The 20,775-nt window shown below is 47.7% G+C and overlaps 1 protein-coding gene across 1 annotated transcript in view; it reads left to right on the top strand.

The window, feature by feature from the left end:
• The window catches only part of LOC137537289 (zinc finger protein 850-like), a 347,039-nt gene extending 328,439 nt beyond the window's left edge, over positions 1 to 18,600 (top strand). Inside the window, exons 9-13 of the mRNA XM_068259367.1 lie at positions 5,453 to 5,529; positions 10,720 to 10,849; positions 13,515 to 13,612; positions 13,715 to 14,006; positions 16,486 to 18,600. Of these exons, the coding sequence (XP_068115468.1) occupies positions 5,453 to 5,529; positions 10,720 to 10,849; positions 13,515 to 13,612; positions 13,715 to 14,006; positions 16,486 to 17,945 (2,057 nt within the window). The 3' untranslated portion in view covers positions 17,946 to 18,600. The remainder of the gene's footprint in view (positions 1 to 5,452; positions 5,530 to 10,719; positions 10,850 to 13,514; positions 13,613 to 13,714; positions 14,007 to 16,485) is intronic.
• The last annotated feature ends 2,175 nt before the right edge of the window (positions 18,601 to 20,775 follow it).

Below are 20,775 nucleotides of genomic sequence, written 5' to 3'. Positions count from 1 at the left end.
TCAGAAATGACGCTGGAAGCCGGGCATGCCAGAAGTTGAAGCGCATACTGCGCCAGCTCGGGACAGGTTTCCAGTCTGGCGGACCAAAATTCCATAGGGTCCTCTGTACGCATACTGTCAGATGCACCAAGTGACCCCATGTAATCACTGACCATGCGGCTCAGCCGCTGGTGAAAACTTCCTTCTACTGTTCTTGTTGTTATTGTTGGACGCTCAGAGAAGTAAAAGTTTCTCATTGCTCCAAAAAGGTCTCCAGGAAGAATGGGTCTGCTTGGCTCAGCTACTTGCTGGGTGCGATGAGTGGGGATAGGTGTGATCTCAGACTGTGGAAAGGCCTCCTGCACATGACGTATTAGGGCCTGCTGCAGCTCCCGCATCCTCTCCTCCTGCCGGCTTGCTGGAATGAACTGACCCAGTTTCCCCTTGCATCGAGGGTCTAAAAGGGCGGCCAACCAGTAGTCATCCCTCTCCTTAATGTTTTGGATCCGGGGATCTCTGCGTAAGCATTTCAACATATGAACAGCCATGGGGAAGAGATGAGCCTGCGCCTCCAAATCATCCGGTCTGCTCAACACATCAAAATCCTCTGACTGCTGCTGCTGCTCGTCCTGCCTTCCAATGTCTACCCACCCATGAACCACAGATGCCGCACTGGCCTGCTCTCCCTCCTCACAATGGTCAGGCACCTCAAGTAAGTCCCGCGTGAAAGTAAGCTCCTCCTCCTCCTCCTCATGTGCCTGAGTTTGGGTGGCTTGGAGCAAGCTTTGTTGTTCAAGCTCATCAAGCGCATCCTCCCCAGCTGCCATCAGGCTACTCAGACTCTCGTCCAGCATGTACACGAGAGGGATCACTTCGCTGATACAGACTTGTGCCCCACTTACGAATGTTGTAGCCTGATCGAATGGGGACAAGACACGGCAGACTTGATACATCAGCCGCCACTCTTCCTGGGTGAATCGGGCAGGTGCGCCCTGGGTGCCATGTCCTCCTCGGAGGTACTCTGCAACCGCCTTTTTCTGCTCGCACAACCTATTCAGCATGCGAAGTGTGGAGTTCCACCGTGTTGCACTGTCTGCAATGAGCCTATGGGGGGGCAGGCCATGTTTCTCCTGCAATTTAGACAGCGAATCTTTGGCATTTGAAGAATAACGTAACTTCGATACAACTCTTCTTGCATGCTGCACCACATCACTCAAACCTGGGTAGGTGCGTAAAAAGCGCTGCACCACCAGGTTGAGTATGTGGGCAAAACATGGCACATGGGGGATGTTGCCCTGATTCAGGGCGGCAATCAGATTTGCTGCGTTGTCACATACAACATGACCAGCCTGGAGTCTTCTTGGGGTCAGCCACTTCTGCACCTGTCCGTTGATAATGGCCAGGACATTTGGTGCAGTAAGTCTCTGCTGCTCAACGCTGACTAAACCCAGAACCGCCTGACAGCGTCGATGTACCACTCTGCTGTGGCCAGCCCCACGGGCACGCTTACTGGGGGCCTCAGCTGTAGCGGTTGCGACATGACTAGAGGCAAGTGTGGAACTGTTCCCCTTGACACCACGGGGCGGCGCAACCAGCTCATTGGCCGCCCCAGGACTGGAACCCTCCTGTTGACATTGGAGGGTGACCCAATGTGCCGTAAAGGACATATAACGTCCCTGGCCATGACTGCTGGTCCAGCAATCCGTCGTGAGATGTACCCTGTTGCCTACAGAATAGTCAAGGGACAGAGTCACATTATCCACAGTGTGGCGATACAGATCAGGTATTGCTGTCCTAGCAAAATAATGGCGGCTGGGGATCCGCCATTCTGGTATGCCAAACCTCAGCAGCTCGCGAATGGCTGTACCCTCCTCTACAAGACTGTAGGGCAATAACTGCTGGACCATAGCCTGTGACAGCAGCCCATTCAACCTCCGGATCCTGCTGTGATGGGAAGGCAGTGGCTTTGTCGACCTTATCGACTCAGTAATTAAGGGCTGGGTGCTGTGAGCCACTGACGAGAAACGTGCAATTGAGGTAGCTGACATGTGGCCTCTACTGCCAGACTGTGTTGCGGAGTGAAGGCAGGGGGAAGGGGTGCCGATGTCAGAACCTGAATGGGAAGAAGGATGGGGCACTGTGCGGGGTATTTTACCCATTGCTTCCTGAACAAGCTGATTTTCTCTCTTATGCTTTTTTATGTGGGAGAGTGGACCACCTGTGCCCGCTCTTGACAAGTCCTTCCCTAAACGCACTTTATGACCACAAATGTTGCATATGACAATGTGGGGATCAGATTCATCAACGGTAAAGTACTTCCAAACTGGGGCTTTCTTAGATGATTTTTTAACTGTTTTTTCAGTCTCAGGCACAACAATTTGGGAGAGGGTGCTTTCAGATGCAGGCTCAGCCTGTGGCTGCTGCCTCGTTTGAAAAAGCCTACCAGAGGAGCCACTGCTTCCACTAGGTCTCACGGTATGCTGATGCAGCCTCTGCGGCTCTGAATCATCTGAGCTGGCATCATCATGATGTTCAGGCGGGTCATAGTCCCTATCCAGATCATCGTCACTACATCCCTTATAAGAACCCAGCTCATCATCATCAGGATAATTGGGAGAAAGAAGGTTGGAAGAGCCCTCATCCTGGATGTTATGTTCTCCCATTGAGGACTGAGACTGATCGCGGGCATGGTACAAGTTGTCATCATGATCATCACCCGCCAATCCCTCATCGATAACATTCTGAGGTTCATTAAAAAAATTCTGGGCATCAGACTCTAGGTTTATGTCGGACTGCGAAAGAGCTTTGTCCACAAGGTCTGCAATATGTGCAGTATATGGAAGTGAAGGCTCATTTTGGATGTTGGTGGCAGATCTTTGAGCAGGCATGGGTGTGCTGCTGGTACTGCTGCTACTCTCCAGGGCCTGAAGATTGGGGGACTGAGAACCGCTATCTCTCGTCACAAACTCCACAATATCAGCCGCCTGGCTCTCCCTAATGGGGCGTCGTGGGCCCTTCATCATCATAGAATCGCGCGTAAGGTTGTAGACTTTTTTTGGAGTTACATCTTCACTCCTCACTGTGCCTGTTGAGGATTGGCCACTACCTCGCACTGATTGTCCACTACCAACTGACTGTCCCCTGCCAGTTTTGGACTGACCCCTGCCGGGTACAGTGCATCCCCTGCTTGGTGCAGAGCGTCCCCTTCCTGCTGTGAAATAGGGATGTACTTTTTGGGTTGCTGGTTCTTGATCACTGCCTGTCAAGGTGTCAAACAAACATCTTTTTGCAGTGGGTTCAATTCCTCGGCCACGGGCACGGCCTGCTCCACCTCTGCCAGACATTGTAGGGAATATGTTCAGCAAGTGCCAAACGTTATTGTTTTATTGAAATGTAGGGGAAAGTGACAAATGATAAACGTATAAAATAAAATAAAAATAAATCAAATTAAAATTTCAATGTAATGAGGGAGGAGAGGACTGGAGAGCTAGTCCAAATTATATATCAATTGCTTTTGGACAACGCACTTGAAATAAATCCCCCCACAAAAAAAATGAAAATAAAATTCAATCAAATCAAATAATTAAAATGATTAAAAAAAAACAAAAAAAACAAATACAATTCACTCTCAGCACACGATCCCTGAATCTAACTGATTTCACTCTATTACATATCACAGGCCCTCTCTTGTCTCTACAATCTACACGCTTTCACTGTAAAATCACAAGCCCTATAATCAGTTTTCCCTGCCTCTAACACTAAACAACAGAATTCTAACCCTAAACAAAGCCCTAACTACAATAATCAACTTCCTAACACAGGCTTACAATCACACAGATCAAAGATCTAAGAAAATGCAATAGAATTGCACTTAATATGGATGTGTAAAACTGTATCACTCTCTGTCTCACTCCTTCTCCTCAGAAAGTGAAAGCAACCCACAAAGAACACAGATCATGGCTGACAGCTTATATACTGAAGGGCGGGAGAAGATACTATTGGTTGCTTAGGATGTAGCTCCCAAACAAACTTGATAACTGATTGGCTACTCTTGGAGAAGGGGAGTTGTGCCTACGAAATTACGCGTAAAATTACGCGTAATTCGCCGTAAAATTACGCATACCTACGCTATTACGGTAGGCGGCGTAATTACAATACCGCTTTACGGCTTACGCGTACATACTTACGCGTAAGACGTAAATTACGCGTAGCACTTACACGTAAAATAACGGTAAATTACGGTGCGTAATTACGCGCATGCGTAATTTCGGCCCAGCACTGCTCCACTGGCTGCAATTCAAATTGCTATATTCAGGAACAAGACATTACATGTTACGGATAAACTCCTTCATCAGATGTCAAACAGTGATTGAATGCAATTGCACAGGTATATATACTCTCATTCCAAGTGCTCCACCCGAGTAACTGCAAACCCCACCCCTGTTGCAATTAACCCTAGAAAGTCCATGTTCTCCACAGTGATTCAATTTATAAGGTCATAGTCTCACGGTCTTTTGGCACTCCTGATAGGCTACCAAAACCATATCAAATAACTGACCGTATTTCTGTCTGGCACTTCCTGCACGGACTGTCACATAACCACCTGTTGAAAAACATGTAATTAGAAACAGTACAGATAAATTACATCATAAAAAACATTATAAAAAACATTTGAGATGTAACCTTTCATTCATTCCTCTAGGAGATACAACATCTAGCAAATGTATCCACTTTGCCTCTTTCTGCTTCAGCAATTTTTCAAAATCGCCCCCACATTTAGGTAGACAGACTGCTTCCAGTACACACCACCTCAATTGAGCAGAGTTATGCCCTGCATCTTTGAAATGCCTAGCCACTGAGGTATCATAATTCTTTTCACCTGCTGCATGCTTTGAGATTGCCCTCTTATGCTCCTGTATCCGTAGCCGGACCGATCTCGTGGTTTCACCCACGTACATAGAACCACACGGGCATTTAAGCCCATACACTACCCCTGCTGTGGAACAGTAGTGCCTCCCTTTTGATTTTAATCTTTTGACCTGTATGCGGATGGCATAAAGTGTCACCTTTGATTATTCCGCTGCATACATTGCAATTGAGGCATGGCACTGTCCCTGCTTTTCCAGTATTGATCTCTTTTATTCTAGGGGATGTGTCTATGCATCTCGCCCTGTCCTGAATTGTTCTGCCTCTCCTGACCGAGAAGATGGGCTCTTCTTGGAAAAGCCGTCCCAACTCCCTGTCAGCACTCAATAAAGGCCAAAATGTACGCACCGCTTGTTTAATCATTGGGGTAATCTTTCCTAAGTTTGTTACTAGGGGTATGCCTTTGGTTTTAACCATACGTTATTTTCTAGTTAATAGGGTGGACCTATCTATAGTCCCCACTTATTCTTTAATCCTCTTTATTTTGCAGGCACTATACCCCTTCTGCACAAACTTAGTTTTTAACTGTTTGCTAGTTTTTTCATAGGCCTGGTCCTCGGTGCAGATGCACCTAGCCCTGAGGAACTGCCCTCTTGGTATTGCTTTGGTTACGTGGCCAGGATGGTAACTATCCGATCGCAATAAATGATTGCGGTCAGTAGACTTGCGGAATAACTCGGTGACGAACTGACCCTCACTGCGCTTAATCGTCACATCTAAAAAATGACAGGAGTAGAGAGCAGGCCCAGTGACAGGAGGAGAGAGCGGGCTCAGTGACAGGAGGAGAGAGCAGGCCCAGTGACCGGAGGAGAGAGTGCGGGCCCAGTGACAGGAGGAGAGAGTGAGCCCATTGACAAGAGGAGAGAGCGGGCCCAGTGACAGGAGGAGAGAGCGGGCTCAGTGACAGGAGGAGAGAGCGGGCCCAGTGACGGGAGGAGAGAGTGGGCCCATTGACAAGAGGAGAGAGCGGGCTCAGTGACCGGAGGAGAGAGTGGGCCCATTGACAAGAGGAGAGAGCGGGCCCAGTGACAGGAGTAGAGAGCGGGCCCAGTGACAGGAGGAGAGAGCAGGCCCAGTGACAGGAGGAGACACCGGGCCCAGTGACAGGAGGAGAGAGCGGGCTCAGTGACAGGAGGAGATAGTGGGCCCAGTGACAGGAGGAGAGAGTGGGCCCATTGACAAGAGGAGAGAGCGGGCCCAGTGACAGGAGGAGAGAGTGGGCCCATTGACAAGAGGAGAGAGCGGGCCCAGTGACAGGAGTAGAGAGCGGGCCCAGTGACAGGAGGAGAGAGCAGGCCCAGTGACAGGAGGAGACACCGGGCCCAGTGACAGGAGGAGAGAGCGGGCTCAGTGACAGGAGGAGATAGTGGGCCCAGTGACAGGAGGAGAGAGTGGGCCCATTGACAAGAGGAGAGAGCGGGCTCAGTGACAGGAGGAGAGAGCGGGCTCAGTGACAGGAGGAGAGAGTGGGCCCATTGACAAGAGGAGAGAGCGGGCTCAGTGACAGGAGGAGAGAGCGGGCTCAGTGACAGGAGGAGAGACCAGGCCCAGTGACAGGAGGAGATAGCGGGCCCAGTGACAGGAGGAGAGAGCGGGCTCAGTGACAGGAGGAGAGAGTGGGCCCAGTGACAGGAGGAGAGAGCGGGCTCAGTGACAGGAGGAGAGAGCGGGCCCAGTGACAGGAGGAGATAGCGGGCCCAGTGACAGGAGGAGAGAGCGGGCCCAGTGACAGGAGGAGATAGCGGGCCCAGTGACAAGAGGAGAGAGCGGGCCCAGTGACATGAGGAGAGACCGGGCCCAGTGACATGAGGAGAGACCGGGCCCAGTGACAGGAGGAGAGAGCGGGCCCAGTGACAGGAGGAGATAGCGGGCCCAGTGACAGGAGGAGAGTGCGGGCCCAGTGACAGGAGGAGAGAGTGGGCCCAGTGACAGGAGGAGAGTGCGGGCTCAGTGACAGGAGGAGAGAGCGGGCCCAGTGACAGGAGAGAGCGGGCCCTGTGACAGGAGGAGAAAGCGGGCCCAGTGACAGGAGGAGAGAGCGGGCCCAGTGACAGGAGGAGAGAGCGGGCCCAGTGACAGGAGGAGAGAGCGGGCCCAGTGACAGGAGGAGAGAGCGGGCCCAGTGACATGAGGAGAGAGCGGGCCCAGTGACAGGAGGAGAGAGCGGGCCCAGTGACAGGAGGAGAGAGCGGGCCCAGTGACAGGAGGAGAGAGCGGGCCCAGTGACATGAGTAGAGAGCGGGCTCAGTGACAGGAGGAGGGAGCGGGTCCAGTGACAGGAGGAGAGAGCGGGCCCAGTGACAGGAGGAGAGAGCGGGCCCAGTGACAGGAGGAGAGAGCGGGCCCAGTGACAGGAGGAGAGAGCGGGCCCAGTGACAGGAGGAGGGAGCGGGTCCAGTGACAGGAGGAGAGAGCGGGCTCAGTGACAGGAGGAGAGAGCGGGCCCAGTGACAGGAGGAGAGAGTGTGCCCAGTGACAGGAGGAGAGAGCGGGCCCAGTGACAGGAGGAGAGAGTGTGCCCAGTGACAGGAGGAGAGAGCGGGCCCAGTGACAGGAGGAGAGAGCGGGCCCAGTGACAGGAGGAGAGAGCGGGCCCAGTGACAGGAGGAGAGAGTGTGCCCAGTGACAGGAGGAGGGAGCGGGTCCAGCGACAGGAGGAGAGAGTGTGCCCAGTGACAGGAGGAGAGAGTGCGGGCCCAGTGACAGGAGGAGAGAGTGTGCCCAGTGACAGGAGGAGAGAGTGCGGGCCCAGTGACAGGAGGAGAGAGCGGGCCCAGTGACAGGAGGAGAGAGCGGGCTCAGTGACAGGAGGAGAGAGTGGGCCCAGTGACAGGAGGAGAGAGCGGGCCCAGTGACAGGAGGAGAGAGCAGGCCCAGTGACAGGAGGAGAGAGCGAGCCCAGTGACAGGAGGAGAGAGCGGGCCCAGTGACAGGAGGAGAGAGCGGGCCCAGTGACATGAGGAGAGAGCGGGCCCAGTGACGGGAGGAGAGAGTGCGGGCCCAGTGACGGGAGGAGAGAGTGCGGGCCCAGTGACGGGAGGAGAGAGTGCGGGCCCAGTGACGGGAGGAGAGAGTGCGGGCCCAGTGACGGGAGGAGAGAGTGCGGGCCCAGTGACGGGAGGAGAGAGTGCGGGCCCAGTGACGGGAGGAGAGAGTGCGGGCCCAGTGACGGGAGGAGAGAGCGGACCCAGTGACGGGAGGAGAGAGCGGGCCCAGTGACGGGAGGAGAGAGCGGGCCCAGTGATGGGAGGAGAGAGCGGGCTCAGTGACAGGAGGAAATGGTGGGCCCAGTGACAGGAGGAGAGAGCAGGCTCAGTGACAGGAGGAAATAGTGGGCCCAGTGACAGGAGGAGAGAGCGGGCCCAGCGACAGGGGAGAGCGCGGGCCCAGTGACAGTCAGGAGGAGAGAGCGGGCCCTGTGACAGGAGGAGTGAGCGGGCTCAGTGACAGGAGGAGATAGTGGGCCCAGTTACAGGAGGAGAGAGCGGGCCCAGTGACAGGAGGAGAGAGCGGGCTCAGTGACAGGAGGAGATAGTGGGCCCAGTGACAGGAGGAGAGAGCGGGCCCTGTGACAGGAGGAGAGAGCGGGCCCAGTGACATGGGAGAGCGCAGCGAGAGGAGTTTGCACAGGAGTGGGGCTGCGTAAGTTTTACTGGGGACCCCCGGGGCTGCACAGAGCAGGTGGGTGGCCACCAGCAGCAGAGCGAGGCCCCCCTGTACAGTGAGGACCAAAGCGGGGGAGTGCCTTGCTTGTACACTGGTGGCGCCCCTGTATTGCCCTCATTAATAACCCATATTGTGGTGCAGGATCCTTCATTAGGGCTAGCTGTGTGATTTATGCATTTACAGGCAGTGCTGGAACCAGAGGTATGCCCTTGTGTAGGGTTAGTACTGTGTTATCCTTTCTTATATGTGGATTTTTTAGCCATAAATAAAGTATTTCATATTTTGGACAATTCAGTCTTCAGGACTGCAGTCTTTTTTGTGATTTTGAATCCTGAAATTGTGTCCGCAAGTTATGTCACAACCTAAGAGATTTGTGATTGAAGAATAAAAGTGAATTTGTACATACCCCCCCCCCCCCCCCCCCCGTGTTTCCCCCAGTGGATTTTGCTTCCTCCTTGCTGATGCCAGGTATCCGTGGTTTATCACATAGCTCCAAAATGTCCCTCTTTTGGAGGGACAGGTCCATTAGATTAAACATCTAATGGAAAATATAGATATGGGAAGATTGGCTCCTTTGAACAATACCTGATATTGCAAATGCAGCCTGAATAGTTGTGTAACGAGTGGCAATGACGCGGAGAGAGAGGGCGGTGGTGTGGGAGATTTCCCCTCCTTGATGCTGGACTTGTGAAACATCAGATTCCAGCCTATCACGCTTTGAGAAAGCCCAGTGGGCGGGGCGAAACACGTCAGCAGACATGGTGGATTGGGAATTGAGGACTCAAGAGTACTTACACACAGGGAGACACCAGCAGATCGCCGCACACATGTGGTTCTAAAGAGGCGCAGCAACGAGGTGACACGCTGTCGGGTGGACAAGGCCTGAGCAAATGCTCCCTCGGGAATGCGAGATAGTCTGGTATGCACCAGAAATAAGTGCAGGAGAGAGAGCCCCAGGAACAGCGCACATCCAGGAGCACAAGTAATGTATCAGTGCACTGTGAAGATGTCTATTGATTGAAGTGTGGCCGGGAGGCAGTAGCACCAGTGAATACGGGACTGAGCCATTGGCCTCAATTCACCAGAGGAGAGTTAGTAAGGGATAAAAGGTCGGTATTTTATCTCATGCGGTATTTTAACACTTTGTTTGCAATTCACCACTGTGAGAGGATAGAGAGTGGAGTGTTCGGTAGCAGGTGATAATGGTGCGATATGGATGCGAAAACCGAGCGATAAACAGCCGGTAGTTATACGATACTTTGCCGCTCTGGATGCTGGAAGTAAAGGATTGTGGGTAGGAGGAGGAGGTTATTACCAGCACGTGACCGCAGAGGGTTGCCCTCCCTCTTTTTTGACCCCTCCTTCCATTACAAATCCCTCCCTTTGTTCTGCATATTAAGCATATTAAGCAATATTAAGCATTTACAATATTAAGTGGATGAGTGAAACGGAGGAGGTATTTGGATACATTTTCACTGAAAAATGTTTAATTGACTCTAAACTGTATTCAAATACTTTAAATTGATACATTTCTTATTTTCTAATGTTAATATGAAGTAAAATGAACCAGGGTAGAAAGGACCAGTGTGGTTTGTATTATAAAACAACATATTTTTCTTATAAAATATTTATAGCATGCATGAATAGGGGTCTGCTGGGGGCGTGGTTAGAGGTGTGGCAGGGGTGTGGCTTAACTGTTCCTCTTTCTGATTTAAAAATGTTGTGAGCTATGCTATCAACGTGTCACACAGCAGAATAGGAGAGAAGCAGAGAGGTGTGTCTGCGGAGGTGGCCAGGCAGGGGATGAGAGATTCTGGCTTCTGCACTGTTATAGTGACACAGGGGACCACGCCTCCCATCTAGGGACCATCTCTGTGACCTCAGGATAGTTGGGAGACACGTTCATTCATTAACTGAAAACTAGAACCAGGAAAAACCTGCAGAATAGAATTAGGCTGCAATTCTCATATTCTCCACAAGATGATGATCACAGTCATACCAAGACAGGAAGTAGTGTTTGGCATAGACAGGAAGTTGGGGGTTAGAGTTGAAGTGTGAGAAAGTGAAGGGAAGCCATTGCTGGAACTGGTAGCAGAGGAGGTAATAAGATACTGGAGATATTTGTGACTTTCCATCTCTCTGGTGAAGCCCAAATTCTTCATAACGTGTCATCTTTACACCATCTATCTCACCATGGACCAAGGGCAGCATAGACAAGTCCACCAGGACCTCTACCAGGATGCCAGGATGGTGAATCAGCTATCCCCCACATCACCAGGTAAGAGGAGGCATTCATGTAATGTACAGGAGAGAGCAGTACTTGTGGTCCACCTAGATCCCCCCTCATCTGATAATCACATAGAGACAATGTATTCAGTCAGTGTGTGTGTTTCCTACAGATGTATCCAGTAACAGAAACCCACCAGAGAGATGTACAGGTCCTCTTTATTCCCAGGATTGTCCACCTAGATCCCCCATCATCTGATAAACACATAGAGACAATGTATACAGTCAGTGTGTGTGTTTCCTACAGATGTATCCAGTAACAGAAACCCACCAGAGAGATGTACAGGTCCTCTTTATTCCCAGGATTGCCCACCTAGATCCCCCATCATCTGATAAACACATAGAGACAATGTATTCAGTCAGTGTGTGTGTTTCCTACAGATGTATCCAGTAACAGAAACCCACCAGAGAGATGTACAGGTCCTCTTTATTCCCAGGATTGTCCACCTAGATCCCCCATCATCTGATAATCACATAGAGACAATGTATTCAGTCAGTGTGTGTGGTTCCTACAGATGTATCCAGTAACAGAAACCCACCAGAGAGATGTACAGGTCCTCTTTATTCCCAGGATTGTCCACCTAGATCCCCCATCATCTGATAAACACATAGAGACAATGTATTCAGTCAGTGTGTGTGTTTCCTACAGATGTATCCAGTAACAGAAACCCACCAGAGAGATGTACAGGTCCTCTTTATTCCCAGGATTGTCCACCTAGATCCCCCCATCATCTGATAATCACATAGAGACAATGTATTCAGTCAGTGTGTGTGTTTCCTACAGATGTATCCAGTAACAGAAACCCACCAGAGAGATGTACAGGTCCTCTTTATTCCCGGGATTGTCCACCTAGATCCCCCATCATCTGATAATCACATATAGACAATGTATTCAGTCAGTGTGTGTGTTTCCTACAGATGTATCCAGTAACAGAAACCCACCAGAGAGATGTACAGGTCCTCTTTATTCCCAGGATTGTCCACCTAGATCCCCCATCATCTGATAAACACATAGAGACAATGTATTCAGTCAGTGTGTGTGTGTTTCCTGCAGATGTATCCAGTAACAGAGACCCACCAGAGAGATGTACAGGTCCTCTTTATTCCCAGGATTGTCCACCTAGATCCCCCATCATCTGATAAACACATAGAGACAATGTATTCAGTCAGTGTGTGTGTTTCCTACAGATGTATCCAGTAACAGAAACCCACCAGAGAGATGTACAGGTCCTCTTTATTCCCAGGATTGTCCACCTAGATCCCCCATCATCTGATAATCACATAGAGACAATGTATTCAGTCAGTGTGTGTGGTTCCTACAGATGTATCCAGTAACAGAAACCCACCAGAGAGATGTACAGGTCCTCTTTATTCCCAGGATTGTCCACCTAGATCCCCCATCATCTGATAAACACATAGAGACAATGTATTCAGTCAGTGTGTGTGTTTCCTACAGATGTATCCAGTAACAGAAACCCACCAGAGAGATGTACAGGTCCTCTTTATTCCCAGGATTGTCCACCTAGATCCCCCCATCATCTGATAATCACATAGAGACAATGTATTCAGTCAGTGTGTGTGTTTCCTACAGATGTATCCAGTAACAGAAACCCACCAGAGAGATGTACAGGTCCTCTTTATTCCCGGGATTGTCCACCTAGATCCCCCATCATCTGATAATCACATATAGACAATGTATACAGTCAGTGTGTGTGTTTCCTACAGATGTATCCAGTAACAGAAACCCACCAGAGAGATGTACAGGTCCTCTTTATTCCCAGGATTGTCCACCTAGATCCCCCATCATCTGATAAACACATAGAGACAATGTATTCAGTCAGTGTGTGTGTTTCCTACAGATGTATCCAGTAACAGAAACCCACCAGAGAGATGTACAGGTCCTCTTTATTCCCGGGATTGTCCACCTAGATCCCCCATCATCTGATAATCACATAGAGACAATGTATTCAGTCAGTGTGTGTTTCCTACAGATGTATCCAGTAACAGAAACCCACCAGAGAGGAGTACAGGTCCTCTTTATTCCCAGGATTGCCCACCTAGATCCCCCATCATCTGATAATCACATAGAGACAATGTATTCAGTCAGTGTGTGTGCTTCCTACAGATGTATCCAGTAACAGAAACCCACCAGAGAGATGTACAGGTCCTCTTTATTCCCAGGATTGTCCACCTAGATCCCCCATCATCTGATAATCACATAGAGACAATGTATTCAGTCAGTGTATTTCCTACAGATGTATCCAGTAACAGAGACCCACCAGAGAGATGTACAGGTCCTCTTTATTCCCGGGATTGTCCACCTAGATCCCCCATCATCTGATAATCACATAGAGATAATGTATTCAGTCAGTGTGTGTGTTTCCTGCAGATGTATCCAGTAACCATAACCCACCAGAGAGATGTACAGGTCCTCTTTATTCCCAGGATTGTCCACCTAGATCCCCCATCATCTGATAATCACATAGAGACAATGTATTCAGTCAGTGTGTGTGTTTCCTACAGATGTATCCAGTAACAGAAACCCACCAGAGAGATGTACAGGTCCTCTTTATTCCCAGGATTGTCCACCTAGATCCCCCATCATCTGATAAACACATAGAGACAATGTATTCAGTCAGTATGTGTGTTTCCTACAGATGTATCCAGTAACAGGAACCCACCAGAGAGATGTACAGGTCCTCTTTATTCCCAGGATTGTCCACAGGAAGAACCCACCATCCCCCACCATTACGAGGTAGGTGGGCTTGGGGTATCCAGAGACTCGGTATTTTTGTTCTGTGTAGCCTCAGCTTGCTAATAATCATATGTGTAAGATGTATGTAATTTATGCACTTAGGGTGAAGAACTGATTGGTGTAAAAGTTGAAACCAAAGAGGAAGAAGAAGAGACGTATGTGAGGAGTGATCAGCAGTCTATGGAGGAGGGTGACATGATGAGGACATGTAAAGAGGAGGAAGAAGAGACGTATGTGAGGAGTGATCAGCAGTCTATGGAGGAGGGAGATGTGATGGTGAAAATTAAAAAAGAAGATGATGGCACTTATGATTTCAGTGGCCAGCAGTGTAAAAAGGAGGGTATAATGATGGTGACAATTAAGGAGGAAGATCTTTATAAAGACAGAGAAAGAAGTAAGGAAAAACACTGACAGTAATTACCTTTATATTCATGTTTGCTGCTTTACCATACACAGGAGGGGGTGACTTAGTGTTACTGGCCTGTAATAAGCTGATAATGGTCACTGTACATTACTGTAAACAGATTGGTCACAGTAGGGGTGACTTCTTGTTACTGGCCTGTAATAAGCTGATAATGGTCACTGTACATTACTGTACACAGATTGGTCACAGTAGGGGTGACTTAGTGTTACTGGCCTGTAATAAGCTGATAATGGTCACTGTACATTACTGTACACAGATTGGTCACAGTAGGGGTGACTTAGTGTTACTGGCCTGTAATAAGCTGATAATGGTCACTGTACATTACTGTACACAGATTGGTCACAGTAGGGGGGACTTAGTGTTACCGGCCTGTAATAAGCTCATAATGGTCACTGTACATTACTGTACACAGATTGGTCACAGTAGGGGTGACTTAGTGTTACCAGCCTGTAATAAGCTGATAATGGTCACTGTACATTACTGTACACAGATTGGTCACAGTAGGGGTGACTTAGTGTTACTGGCCTGTAATAAGCTGATAATGGTCACTGTACATTACTGTACACAGATTGGTCACAGTAGGGGGTGACTTAGTGTTACCGGCCTGTAATAAGCTGATAATGGTCGCTGTACATTACTGTACACAGACTGGTCACAGTAGGGGTGACTTAGTGTTACTAGCCTGTAACAAGCTGATAATGGTCACTGTACATTACTGTACACAGATTGGTCACAGTAGGGGTGACTTAGTGTTACCAGCCTGTAATAAGCTGATAATGGTCACTGTACATTACTGTACACAGATTGGTCACAGTAGGGGTGACTTAGTGTTACTGGCCTGTAATAAGCTGATAATGGTCACTGTACATTACTGTACACAGATTGGTCACAGTAGGGGTGACTTAGTGTTACTGGCCTGTAATAAGCTGATAATGGTCACTGTACATTACTGTACACAGATTGGTCACAGTAGGGGGGACTTAGTGTTACCGGCCTGTAATAAGCTCATAATGGTCACTGTACATTACTGTACACAGATTGGTCACAGTAGGGGTGACTTAGTGTTACCAGCCTGTAATAAGCTGATAATGGTCACTGTACATTACTGTACACAGATTGGTCACAGTAGGGGTGACTTAGTGTTACTGGCCTGTAATAAGCTGATAATGGTCACTGTACATTACTGTACACAGATTGGTCACAGTAGGGGGTGACTTAGTGTTACCGGCCTGTAATAAGCTGATAATGGTCGCTGTACATTACTGTACACAGACTGGTCACAGTAGGGGTGACTTAGTGTTACTAGCCTGTAACAAGCTGATAATGGTCACTGTACATTACTGTACACAGATTGGTCACAGTAGGGGTGACTTAGTGTTACCAGCCTGTAATAAGCTGATAATGGTCACTGTACATTACTGTACACAGATTGGTCACAGTAGGGGTGACTTAGTGTTACCAGCCTGTAATAAGCTGATAATGGTCACTGTACATTACTGTACACAGATTGGTCACAGTAGGGGTGACTTAGTGTTACTGGCCTGTAATAAGCTGATAATGGTCACTGTACATTACTGTACACAAATTGGTCACAGTAGGGGGGACTTAGTGTTACCGGCCTGTAATAAGCTCATAATGGTCACTGTACATTACTGTACACAGATTGGTCACAGTAGGGGGTGACTTAGTGTTACCTGCCTGTAATAAGCTGATAATGGGCACTGTACATTACTGTACACAGATTGGTCACAGTAGGGGGTGACTTAGTGTTACTGGCCTGTAATAAGCTGATAATGGCCACTGTACATTACTGTACACAGATTGGTCACAGTAGGAGTGACTTAGTGTTACTGGCCTGTAATAAGTTGATAATGGTCAATGTACATTACTGTACACAGACTGGTCACAGTAGGGGTGACTTAGTGTTACCGGCCTGTAATAAGCTGATAATGGTCACTGTACATTACTGTATACAGATTGGTCACAGTAGGGGTGACTTAGTGTTACTGGCCTGTAATAAGCTGATAATGGTCACTGTACATTACTGTATACAGATTGGTCACAGTAGGGGTAACTTAGTGTTACCGGCCTGTAATAAGCTGATAATGGTCACTGTACATTACTGTACACAGATTGGTCACAGTAGGGGTGACTTAGTGTTACCAGCTTGTAATAAGCTGATAATGGTCACTGTTCATTATTGAGGTGAAAGCTGATGTAGAGACATTGCTGGGAACAGTTCCACCAGATGCCCCTTCCCCACAGACACACCAGATTTAGTGTTTTGTATTCCCTGTATTCTGGCCTCTAAACCGAGGTGTGTCTTATGGTCAGGAGCGTCTTATGGTCCAAAAATATGGCATCAGCAGCTCACTGACCGCCCCTAATGATAATTGCTCCTCCCCTCAGAATTCTCTAACAGGAAGTGATGATGTTTCTCTATTTGCAGCGCGGAGTCCCAGCATCAGGAACCTCTCAGAGACTCGTCTCTCTGTATCCATAGACTGTACAACGGATGATGATGTCACTGGACAAGAGTCTCCTGCAGATATCCTGGTGACCCCAAATATTCCCGCAGACTCCCCTCACCTGTCTAACCCCGAGGAGCCTCATACCCAGCACAGCTCTCCCCCTGCTGGAGGGTCTTATTTTTGTTCCATGTGTGGGAAATGTTTTATGGGGAAATCAAGTCTTGGCAGACATGAGAGATCTCACACTGGTGAGAAACCCTATTCATGTGCTGAGTGTGGGAAATGTTTTGTACAGAGATCAAACCTTATCAGTCATAAGAAATCTCACACTGGTGAGAAGCCCTATTCATGTGCTGAGTGTGGGAAATGTTTTCTACATAAATCCCATCTTGTCATACATAAGAGATACCACACAGGCGAGAAGCCCTATTCATGTGCTGAGTGTGGGAAATGTTTTATACAGAAATCACATCTTGTTATACATGAGAGAACTCACACTGGAGATAAGACCTATTCATGTGCTGAGTGTGGGAAATGCTTTGTGCAGAAATCACATCTTGTTATACATGAGAGATCTCACACGGGTGAGAAGCCCTATTCATGTGCTGAGTGTGGGAAATGTTTTGTACATAAATCCCATCTTGTTAGACATGAGAGATCTCACGCTGGGGAGAAGCCATATTCATGTGCTGAGTGTGGGAAATGTTTTGTACAGAAATCACATCTTGTCAAACATGAGAGATCTCACACTGGTGATCAGGCCTTTTCATGTGCTGAATGTGGGAAATGTTTTCTTCAGAAAACAAACCTTGTCAGACATGAAAAATCTCACACTGGTGAGAAGCCGTATTCATGTGCTCAGTGTGGGAAATGTTTTGTACAGAGATCACATCTTACCATGCATGAGAGATGTCACTCTGGTGAAAAGCCATATTCATGTACTGAGTGTGGGAAATGTTTTGCACGGAAACTACATCTTGCCAGTCATAAGAGATCTCATACTGGTGAGAAGCCATATTCATGTGCTGAGTGTGGGAAATGTTTTGCACATAAATCACATCTTGTCAGACATGAGAGATCTCACACTGGTGATAAGCCATATTCCTGTGCTGAGTGTGGGAAAGGTTTTGGAGTTAAAGAAAACCTTGTCATACATGAGAGAACTCACACTGGGGAGAAGCCCTATTTATGTTCTGAGTGTGGGAAATGTTTTGTAGATAAATCACAGCTTGTCAGTCATGCAAGAACGCACACTGGTGAGAAGCCTTATTCATGTGCTGAATGTGGGAAATGCTTTGCACTTAAATCACATCTTGTCAGGCATGAGAGAATTCACACTGGTGAGAAGCCTTATTCATGTGCTGAGTGTGGGAAATGTTTTGCACAGCAATCGACTCTCGTAAGACACGGGAGATCTCACACTGGTGATAAGCAATAATCAGTGAAATATAGCTGTGCCTCCAGTGAACCTGAAGTGGCCACAGCATACTGCTCTCCATCTTCCCAGCATAGCAGGCAGTAGGGAGGATGGAGGAGGGGAGTGCAGCAGCCAATAACAGGCTTGTTCAGTTCCGCTTATCCCTCTCTCATCACTGGGGAGAAGCTCTATTACTGCACTGAGTGTGGGAAATGTTTTGGTCATTAGTGTTTCTTTTATCTCTTGCTAGATGCACATGGCAGCATATTTACCCAGAATCCCGAGGACTCTCTCATGCTGCTCACTGCATTGGTTTGTAAAGCATTAAACTGCCTGTACTGAGGTGACATGGGGGTGTATGCAATAAACTGTTAAGCAGAATTCTGTGTGTTGTTTTGCATGATGAGTAGAGCGTAACTCATTGCATGTAATGTATTCTGCTCTCCTCATCCTCCAGGGGGCGCCCAGTGCACTGATTTCCCAGTGAGGATCCTCCCTCTATGCTATAAAGTCTTTTAGAAATTGACTGCCGCTTTGGATGGGATCTAATTAACATGTATAAATACATCAGAGGGCAATATAAGCTTGGTGGATGAGCTTTTTGTCTCTAGGCCTTCTCAAAGGACTAGAGGACATGATCTGCGCATGGAAGAAAAACGTTTTAGCCATTTATTTAGGAAAGGGTTCTTTACAGTAAGAGTGGTTACGATGTGGAATGCATTGCCACAGGAAGCAGTTATGGCAAATTCTATACCTGCATTTAAAGGGGGCTTAGATGCTTTCCTTGCGTTGAAAGACATCCATGGCTACAATTACTAGGTAATGCCTAATGATGTTGATCCAGGGAATTTATCTGATTGCCATCTGGAGTCGGGAAGGAATTTTTCCCTTTTGGGGCTAATTGGACCATGCCTTGTAAGGGTTTTCCACCTTCCTCTGGATCAGCAGGGATATGTGAGGGAGCAGGCTGGAGTTGTACTTTGTTTTCTGGTTGAACTCGATGGACGTATGTATTTTTTTCAACCCAAATAACTATGTAACTATGACTGCTTGGATCATTAACTAAGAAGTATATCCACAACTACCTCCTTTTTTTTTAAACGTCTTATAATATTTTTAATACTGGTTGGTGCCACTGTTACATCATTAATTGTATTGGGTTTGACTTGATGACCTTGCTACTTGCCTGCTGATTTTGTACCACGTATCCCTGTAACTTGCTGTATATATTTGTGCTTGCTGTTCCCTTGTTTATAGATAGTCAGTTAGGATTGCTGTTTGCTGGTGTTGTGGTGTGGGGCTTGCTGGGATTTCTGTGCACTAATGTAAATAAACAATCATTTCACTTTACTCTGTGTCTGGTCTTCAGTACATTACTGCAAACACGTTTATCTGCTTGTCTGTGGCAGACTGTCAGCAATCTGTCTGCATAGCCGGGGACAGTAGATTTTTCATAGTAAGGTCTTTAGAATGGCTGCCATGTTTACCTGCCCACAAATTATGTTCAGCAGCTGTCTGAAATAAATGGCATAGTGGCATGTGCCAGCATAATAATAATAAATAGTGTGAATGAAAGTTAAGTAGTAGCATATTTTGCACTTGGTGGGGGTGGAGGATAGCTAAGGCTGCGTATGAGGAATGGGAATTACACGTCCGTGCTGTAACCCTCTGACATCCATGCTTCGTCCATTCTTATCAATGTTAAATAGTCCAACTGCTGTGAGCTGGGCGACTTTGTGTATCAGCTACAATCCCTCCAGCTGCACTGAATGGCCTTTCAGAGAGGACACCTGACGTGGGACAATCCACAAGCACAGCTATGGGCAAGTCTATCCTGCAACCTGCGCAATGTCCATCGGGCATAAATATGCTAGTAAACAAACAAGTCAGCACAGGTGCATCCTCTACCTTAGTAAGCTGATATTTATAGTATTTGTGACCTTGTGGTAGGCGGAGCCTCCTGATTCAGACCCTGGAAATGCTTTTTTCTCATATGTTATTCTGATGCACAGATTCTAAGGAACAGAATCAAATTTTAAAGCTAAGCTGAAGTCAAAATAAACCCCACAGATAATGAATTGTATGTGTAGTACTGATGATATACAACACTCTCCTACAGTCTCACATTCGTTGTTTCAGTTTATGCAACGTACAAGTATTGATTGTGCCATATCAGTGTGATGTCAAATCTGGGTCACTCAGCTCCAAACAAAATAATGATCTTTTCATCACTCCTGCTGAAGGGGGAAGAGAGGGGAAGGAGAGACTGGATGCAAAGCCAAGCTTTATTTCACCATCAAAGGTTATAAGCACCTAACAGACATCAATGGAGAGGCAGCGAGGTCGGCACAAGAGGTGGGCTGACAGTCGTTTCGTGGCAATGAATTGCTTTGTCAGAGGCCCTGTGCAGAGTGGACACCGGTATCGTGGTTCAGGCCTTATAAGAGAACCCTGCCTGGAATCATCTAGTGTCAGCACTCTCCCTCTCCTCTTGTATCTGCTATCAAAGACCACATGACTGGAGCTGCACACCGGTCTGCTTTCTAAGGATGATCAATGGGATGCAAATATTTCAGTGTTTATGCAAATGTATGTACATATTTATGCAAATATATGCAGATTGAAAATGGACCAATCAAGCCACACCCAGGTTTAAATTTGATTGGCCCATTTTTAAGCTCCATATATTTGCATAAAAATGTACACAAATTTGCATAAACTCAGAAATATTTGCATATCAATGCAATCTATGAGTGCTGATGCTATAACCTTATACTCAATGAGACCATAGTAGCCCTTTCAGAAATGTATAAATAGAGAGATGAATGAATGTATGGAGTCAAAACATAAA

The sequence above is a fragment of the Hyperolius riggenbachi genome, chromosome 10 (genome assembly GCF_040937935.1).
Source record: "Hyperolius riggenbachi isolate aHypRig1 chromosome 10, aHypRig1.pri, whole genome shotgun sequence".
Classification (NCBI taxonomy): domain Eukaryota; kingdom Metazoa; phylum Chordata; class Amphibia; order Anura; family Hyperoliidae; genus Hyperolius; species Hyperolius riggenbachi.
The sequence above is the reverse complement of the archived record's forward strand: the minus strand, read 5'-3'. Positions and strand labels throughout refer to the sequence as shown.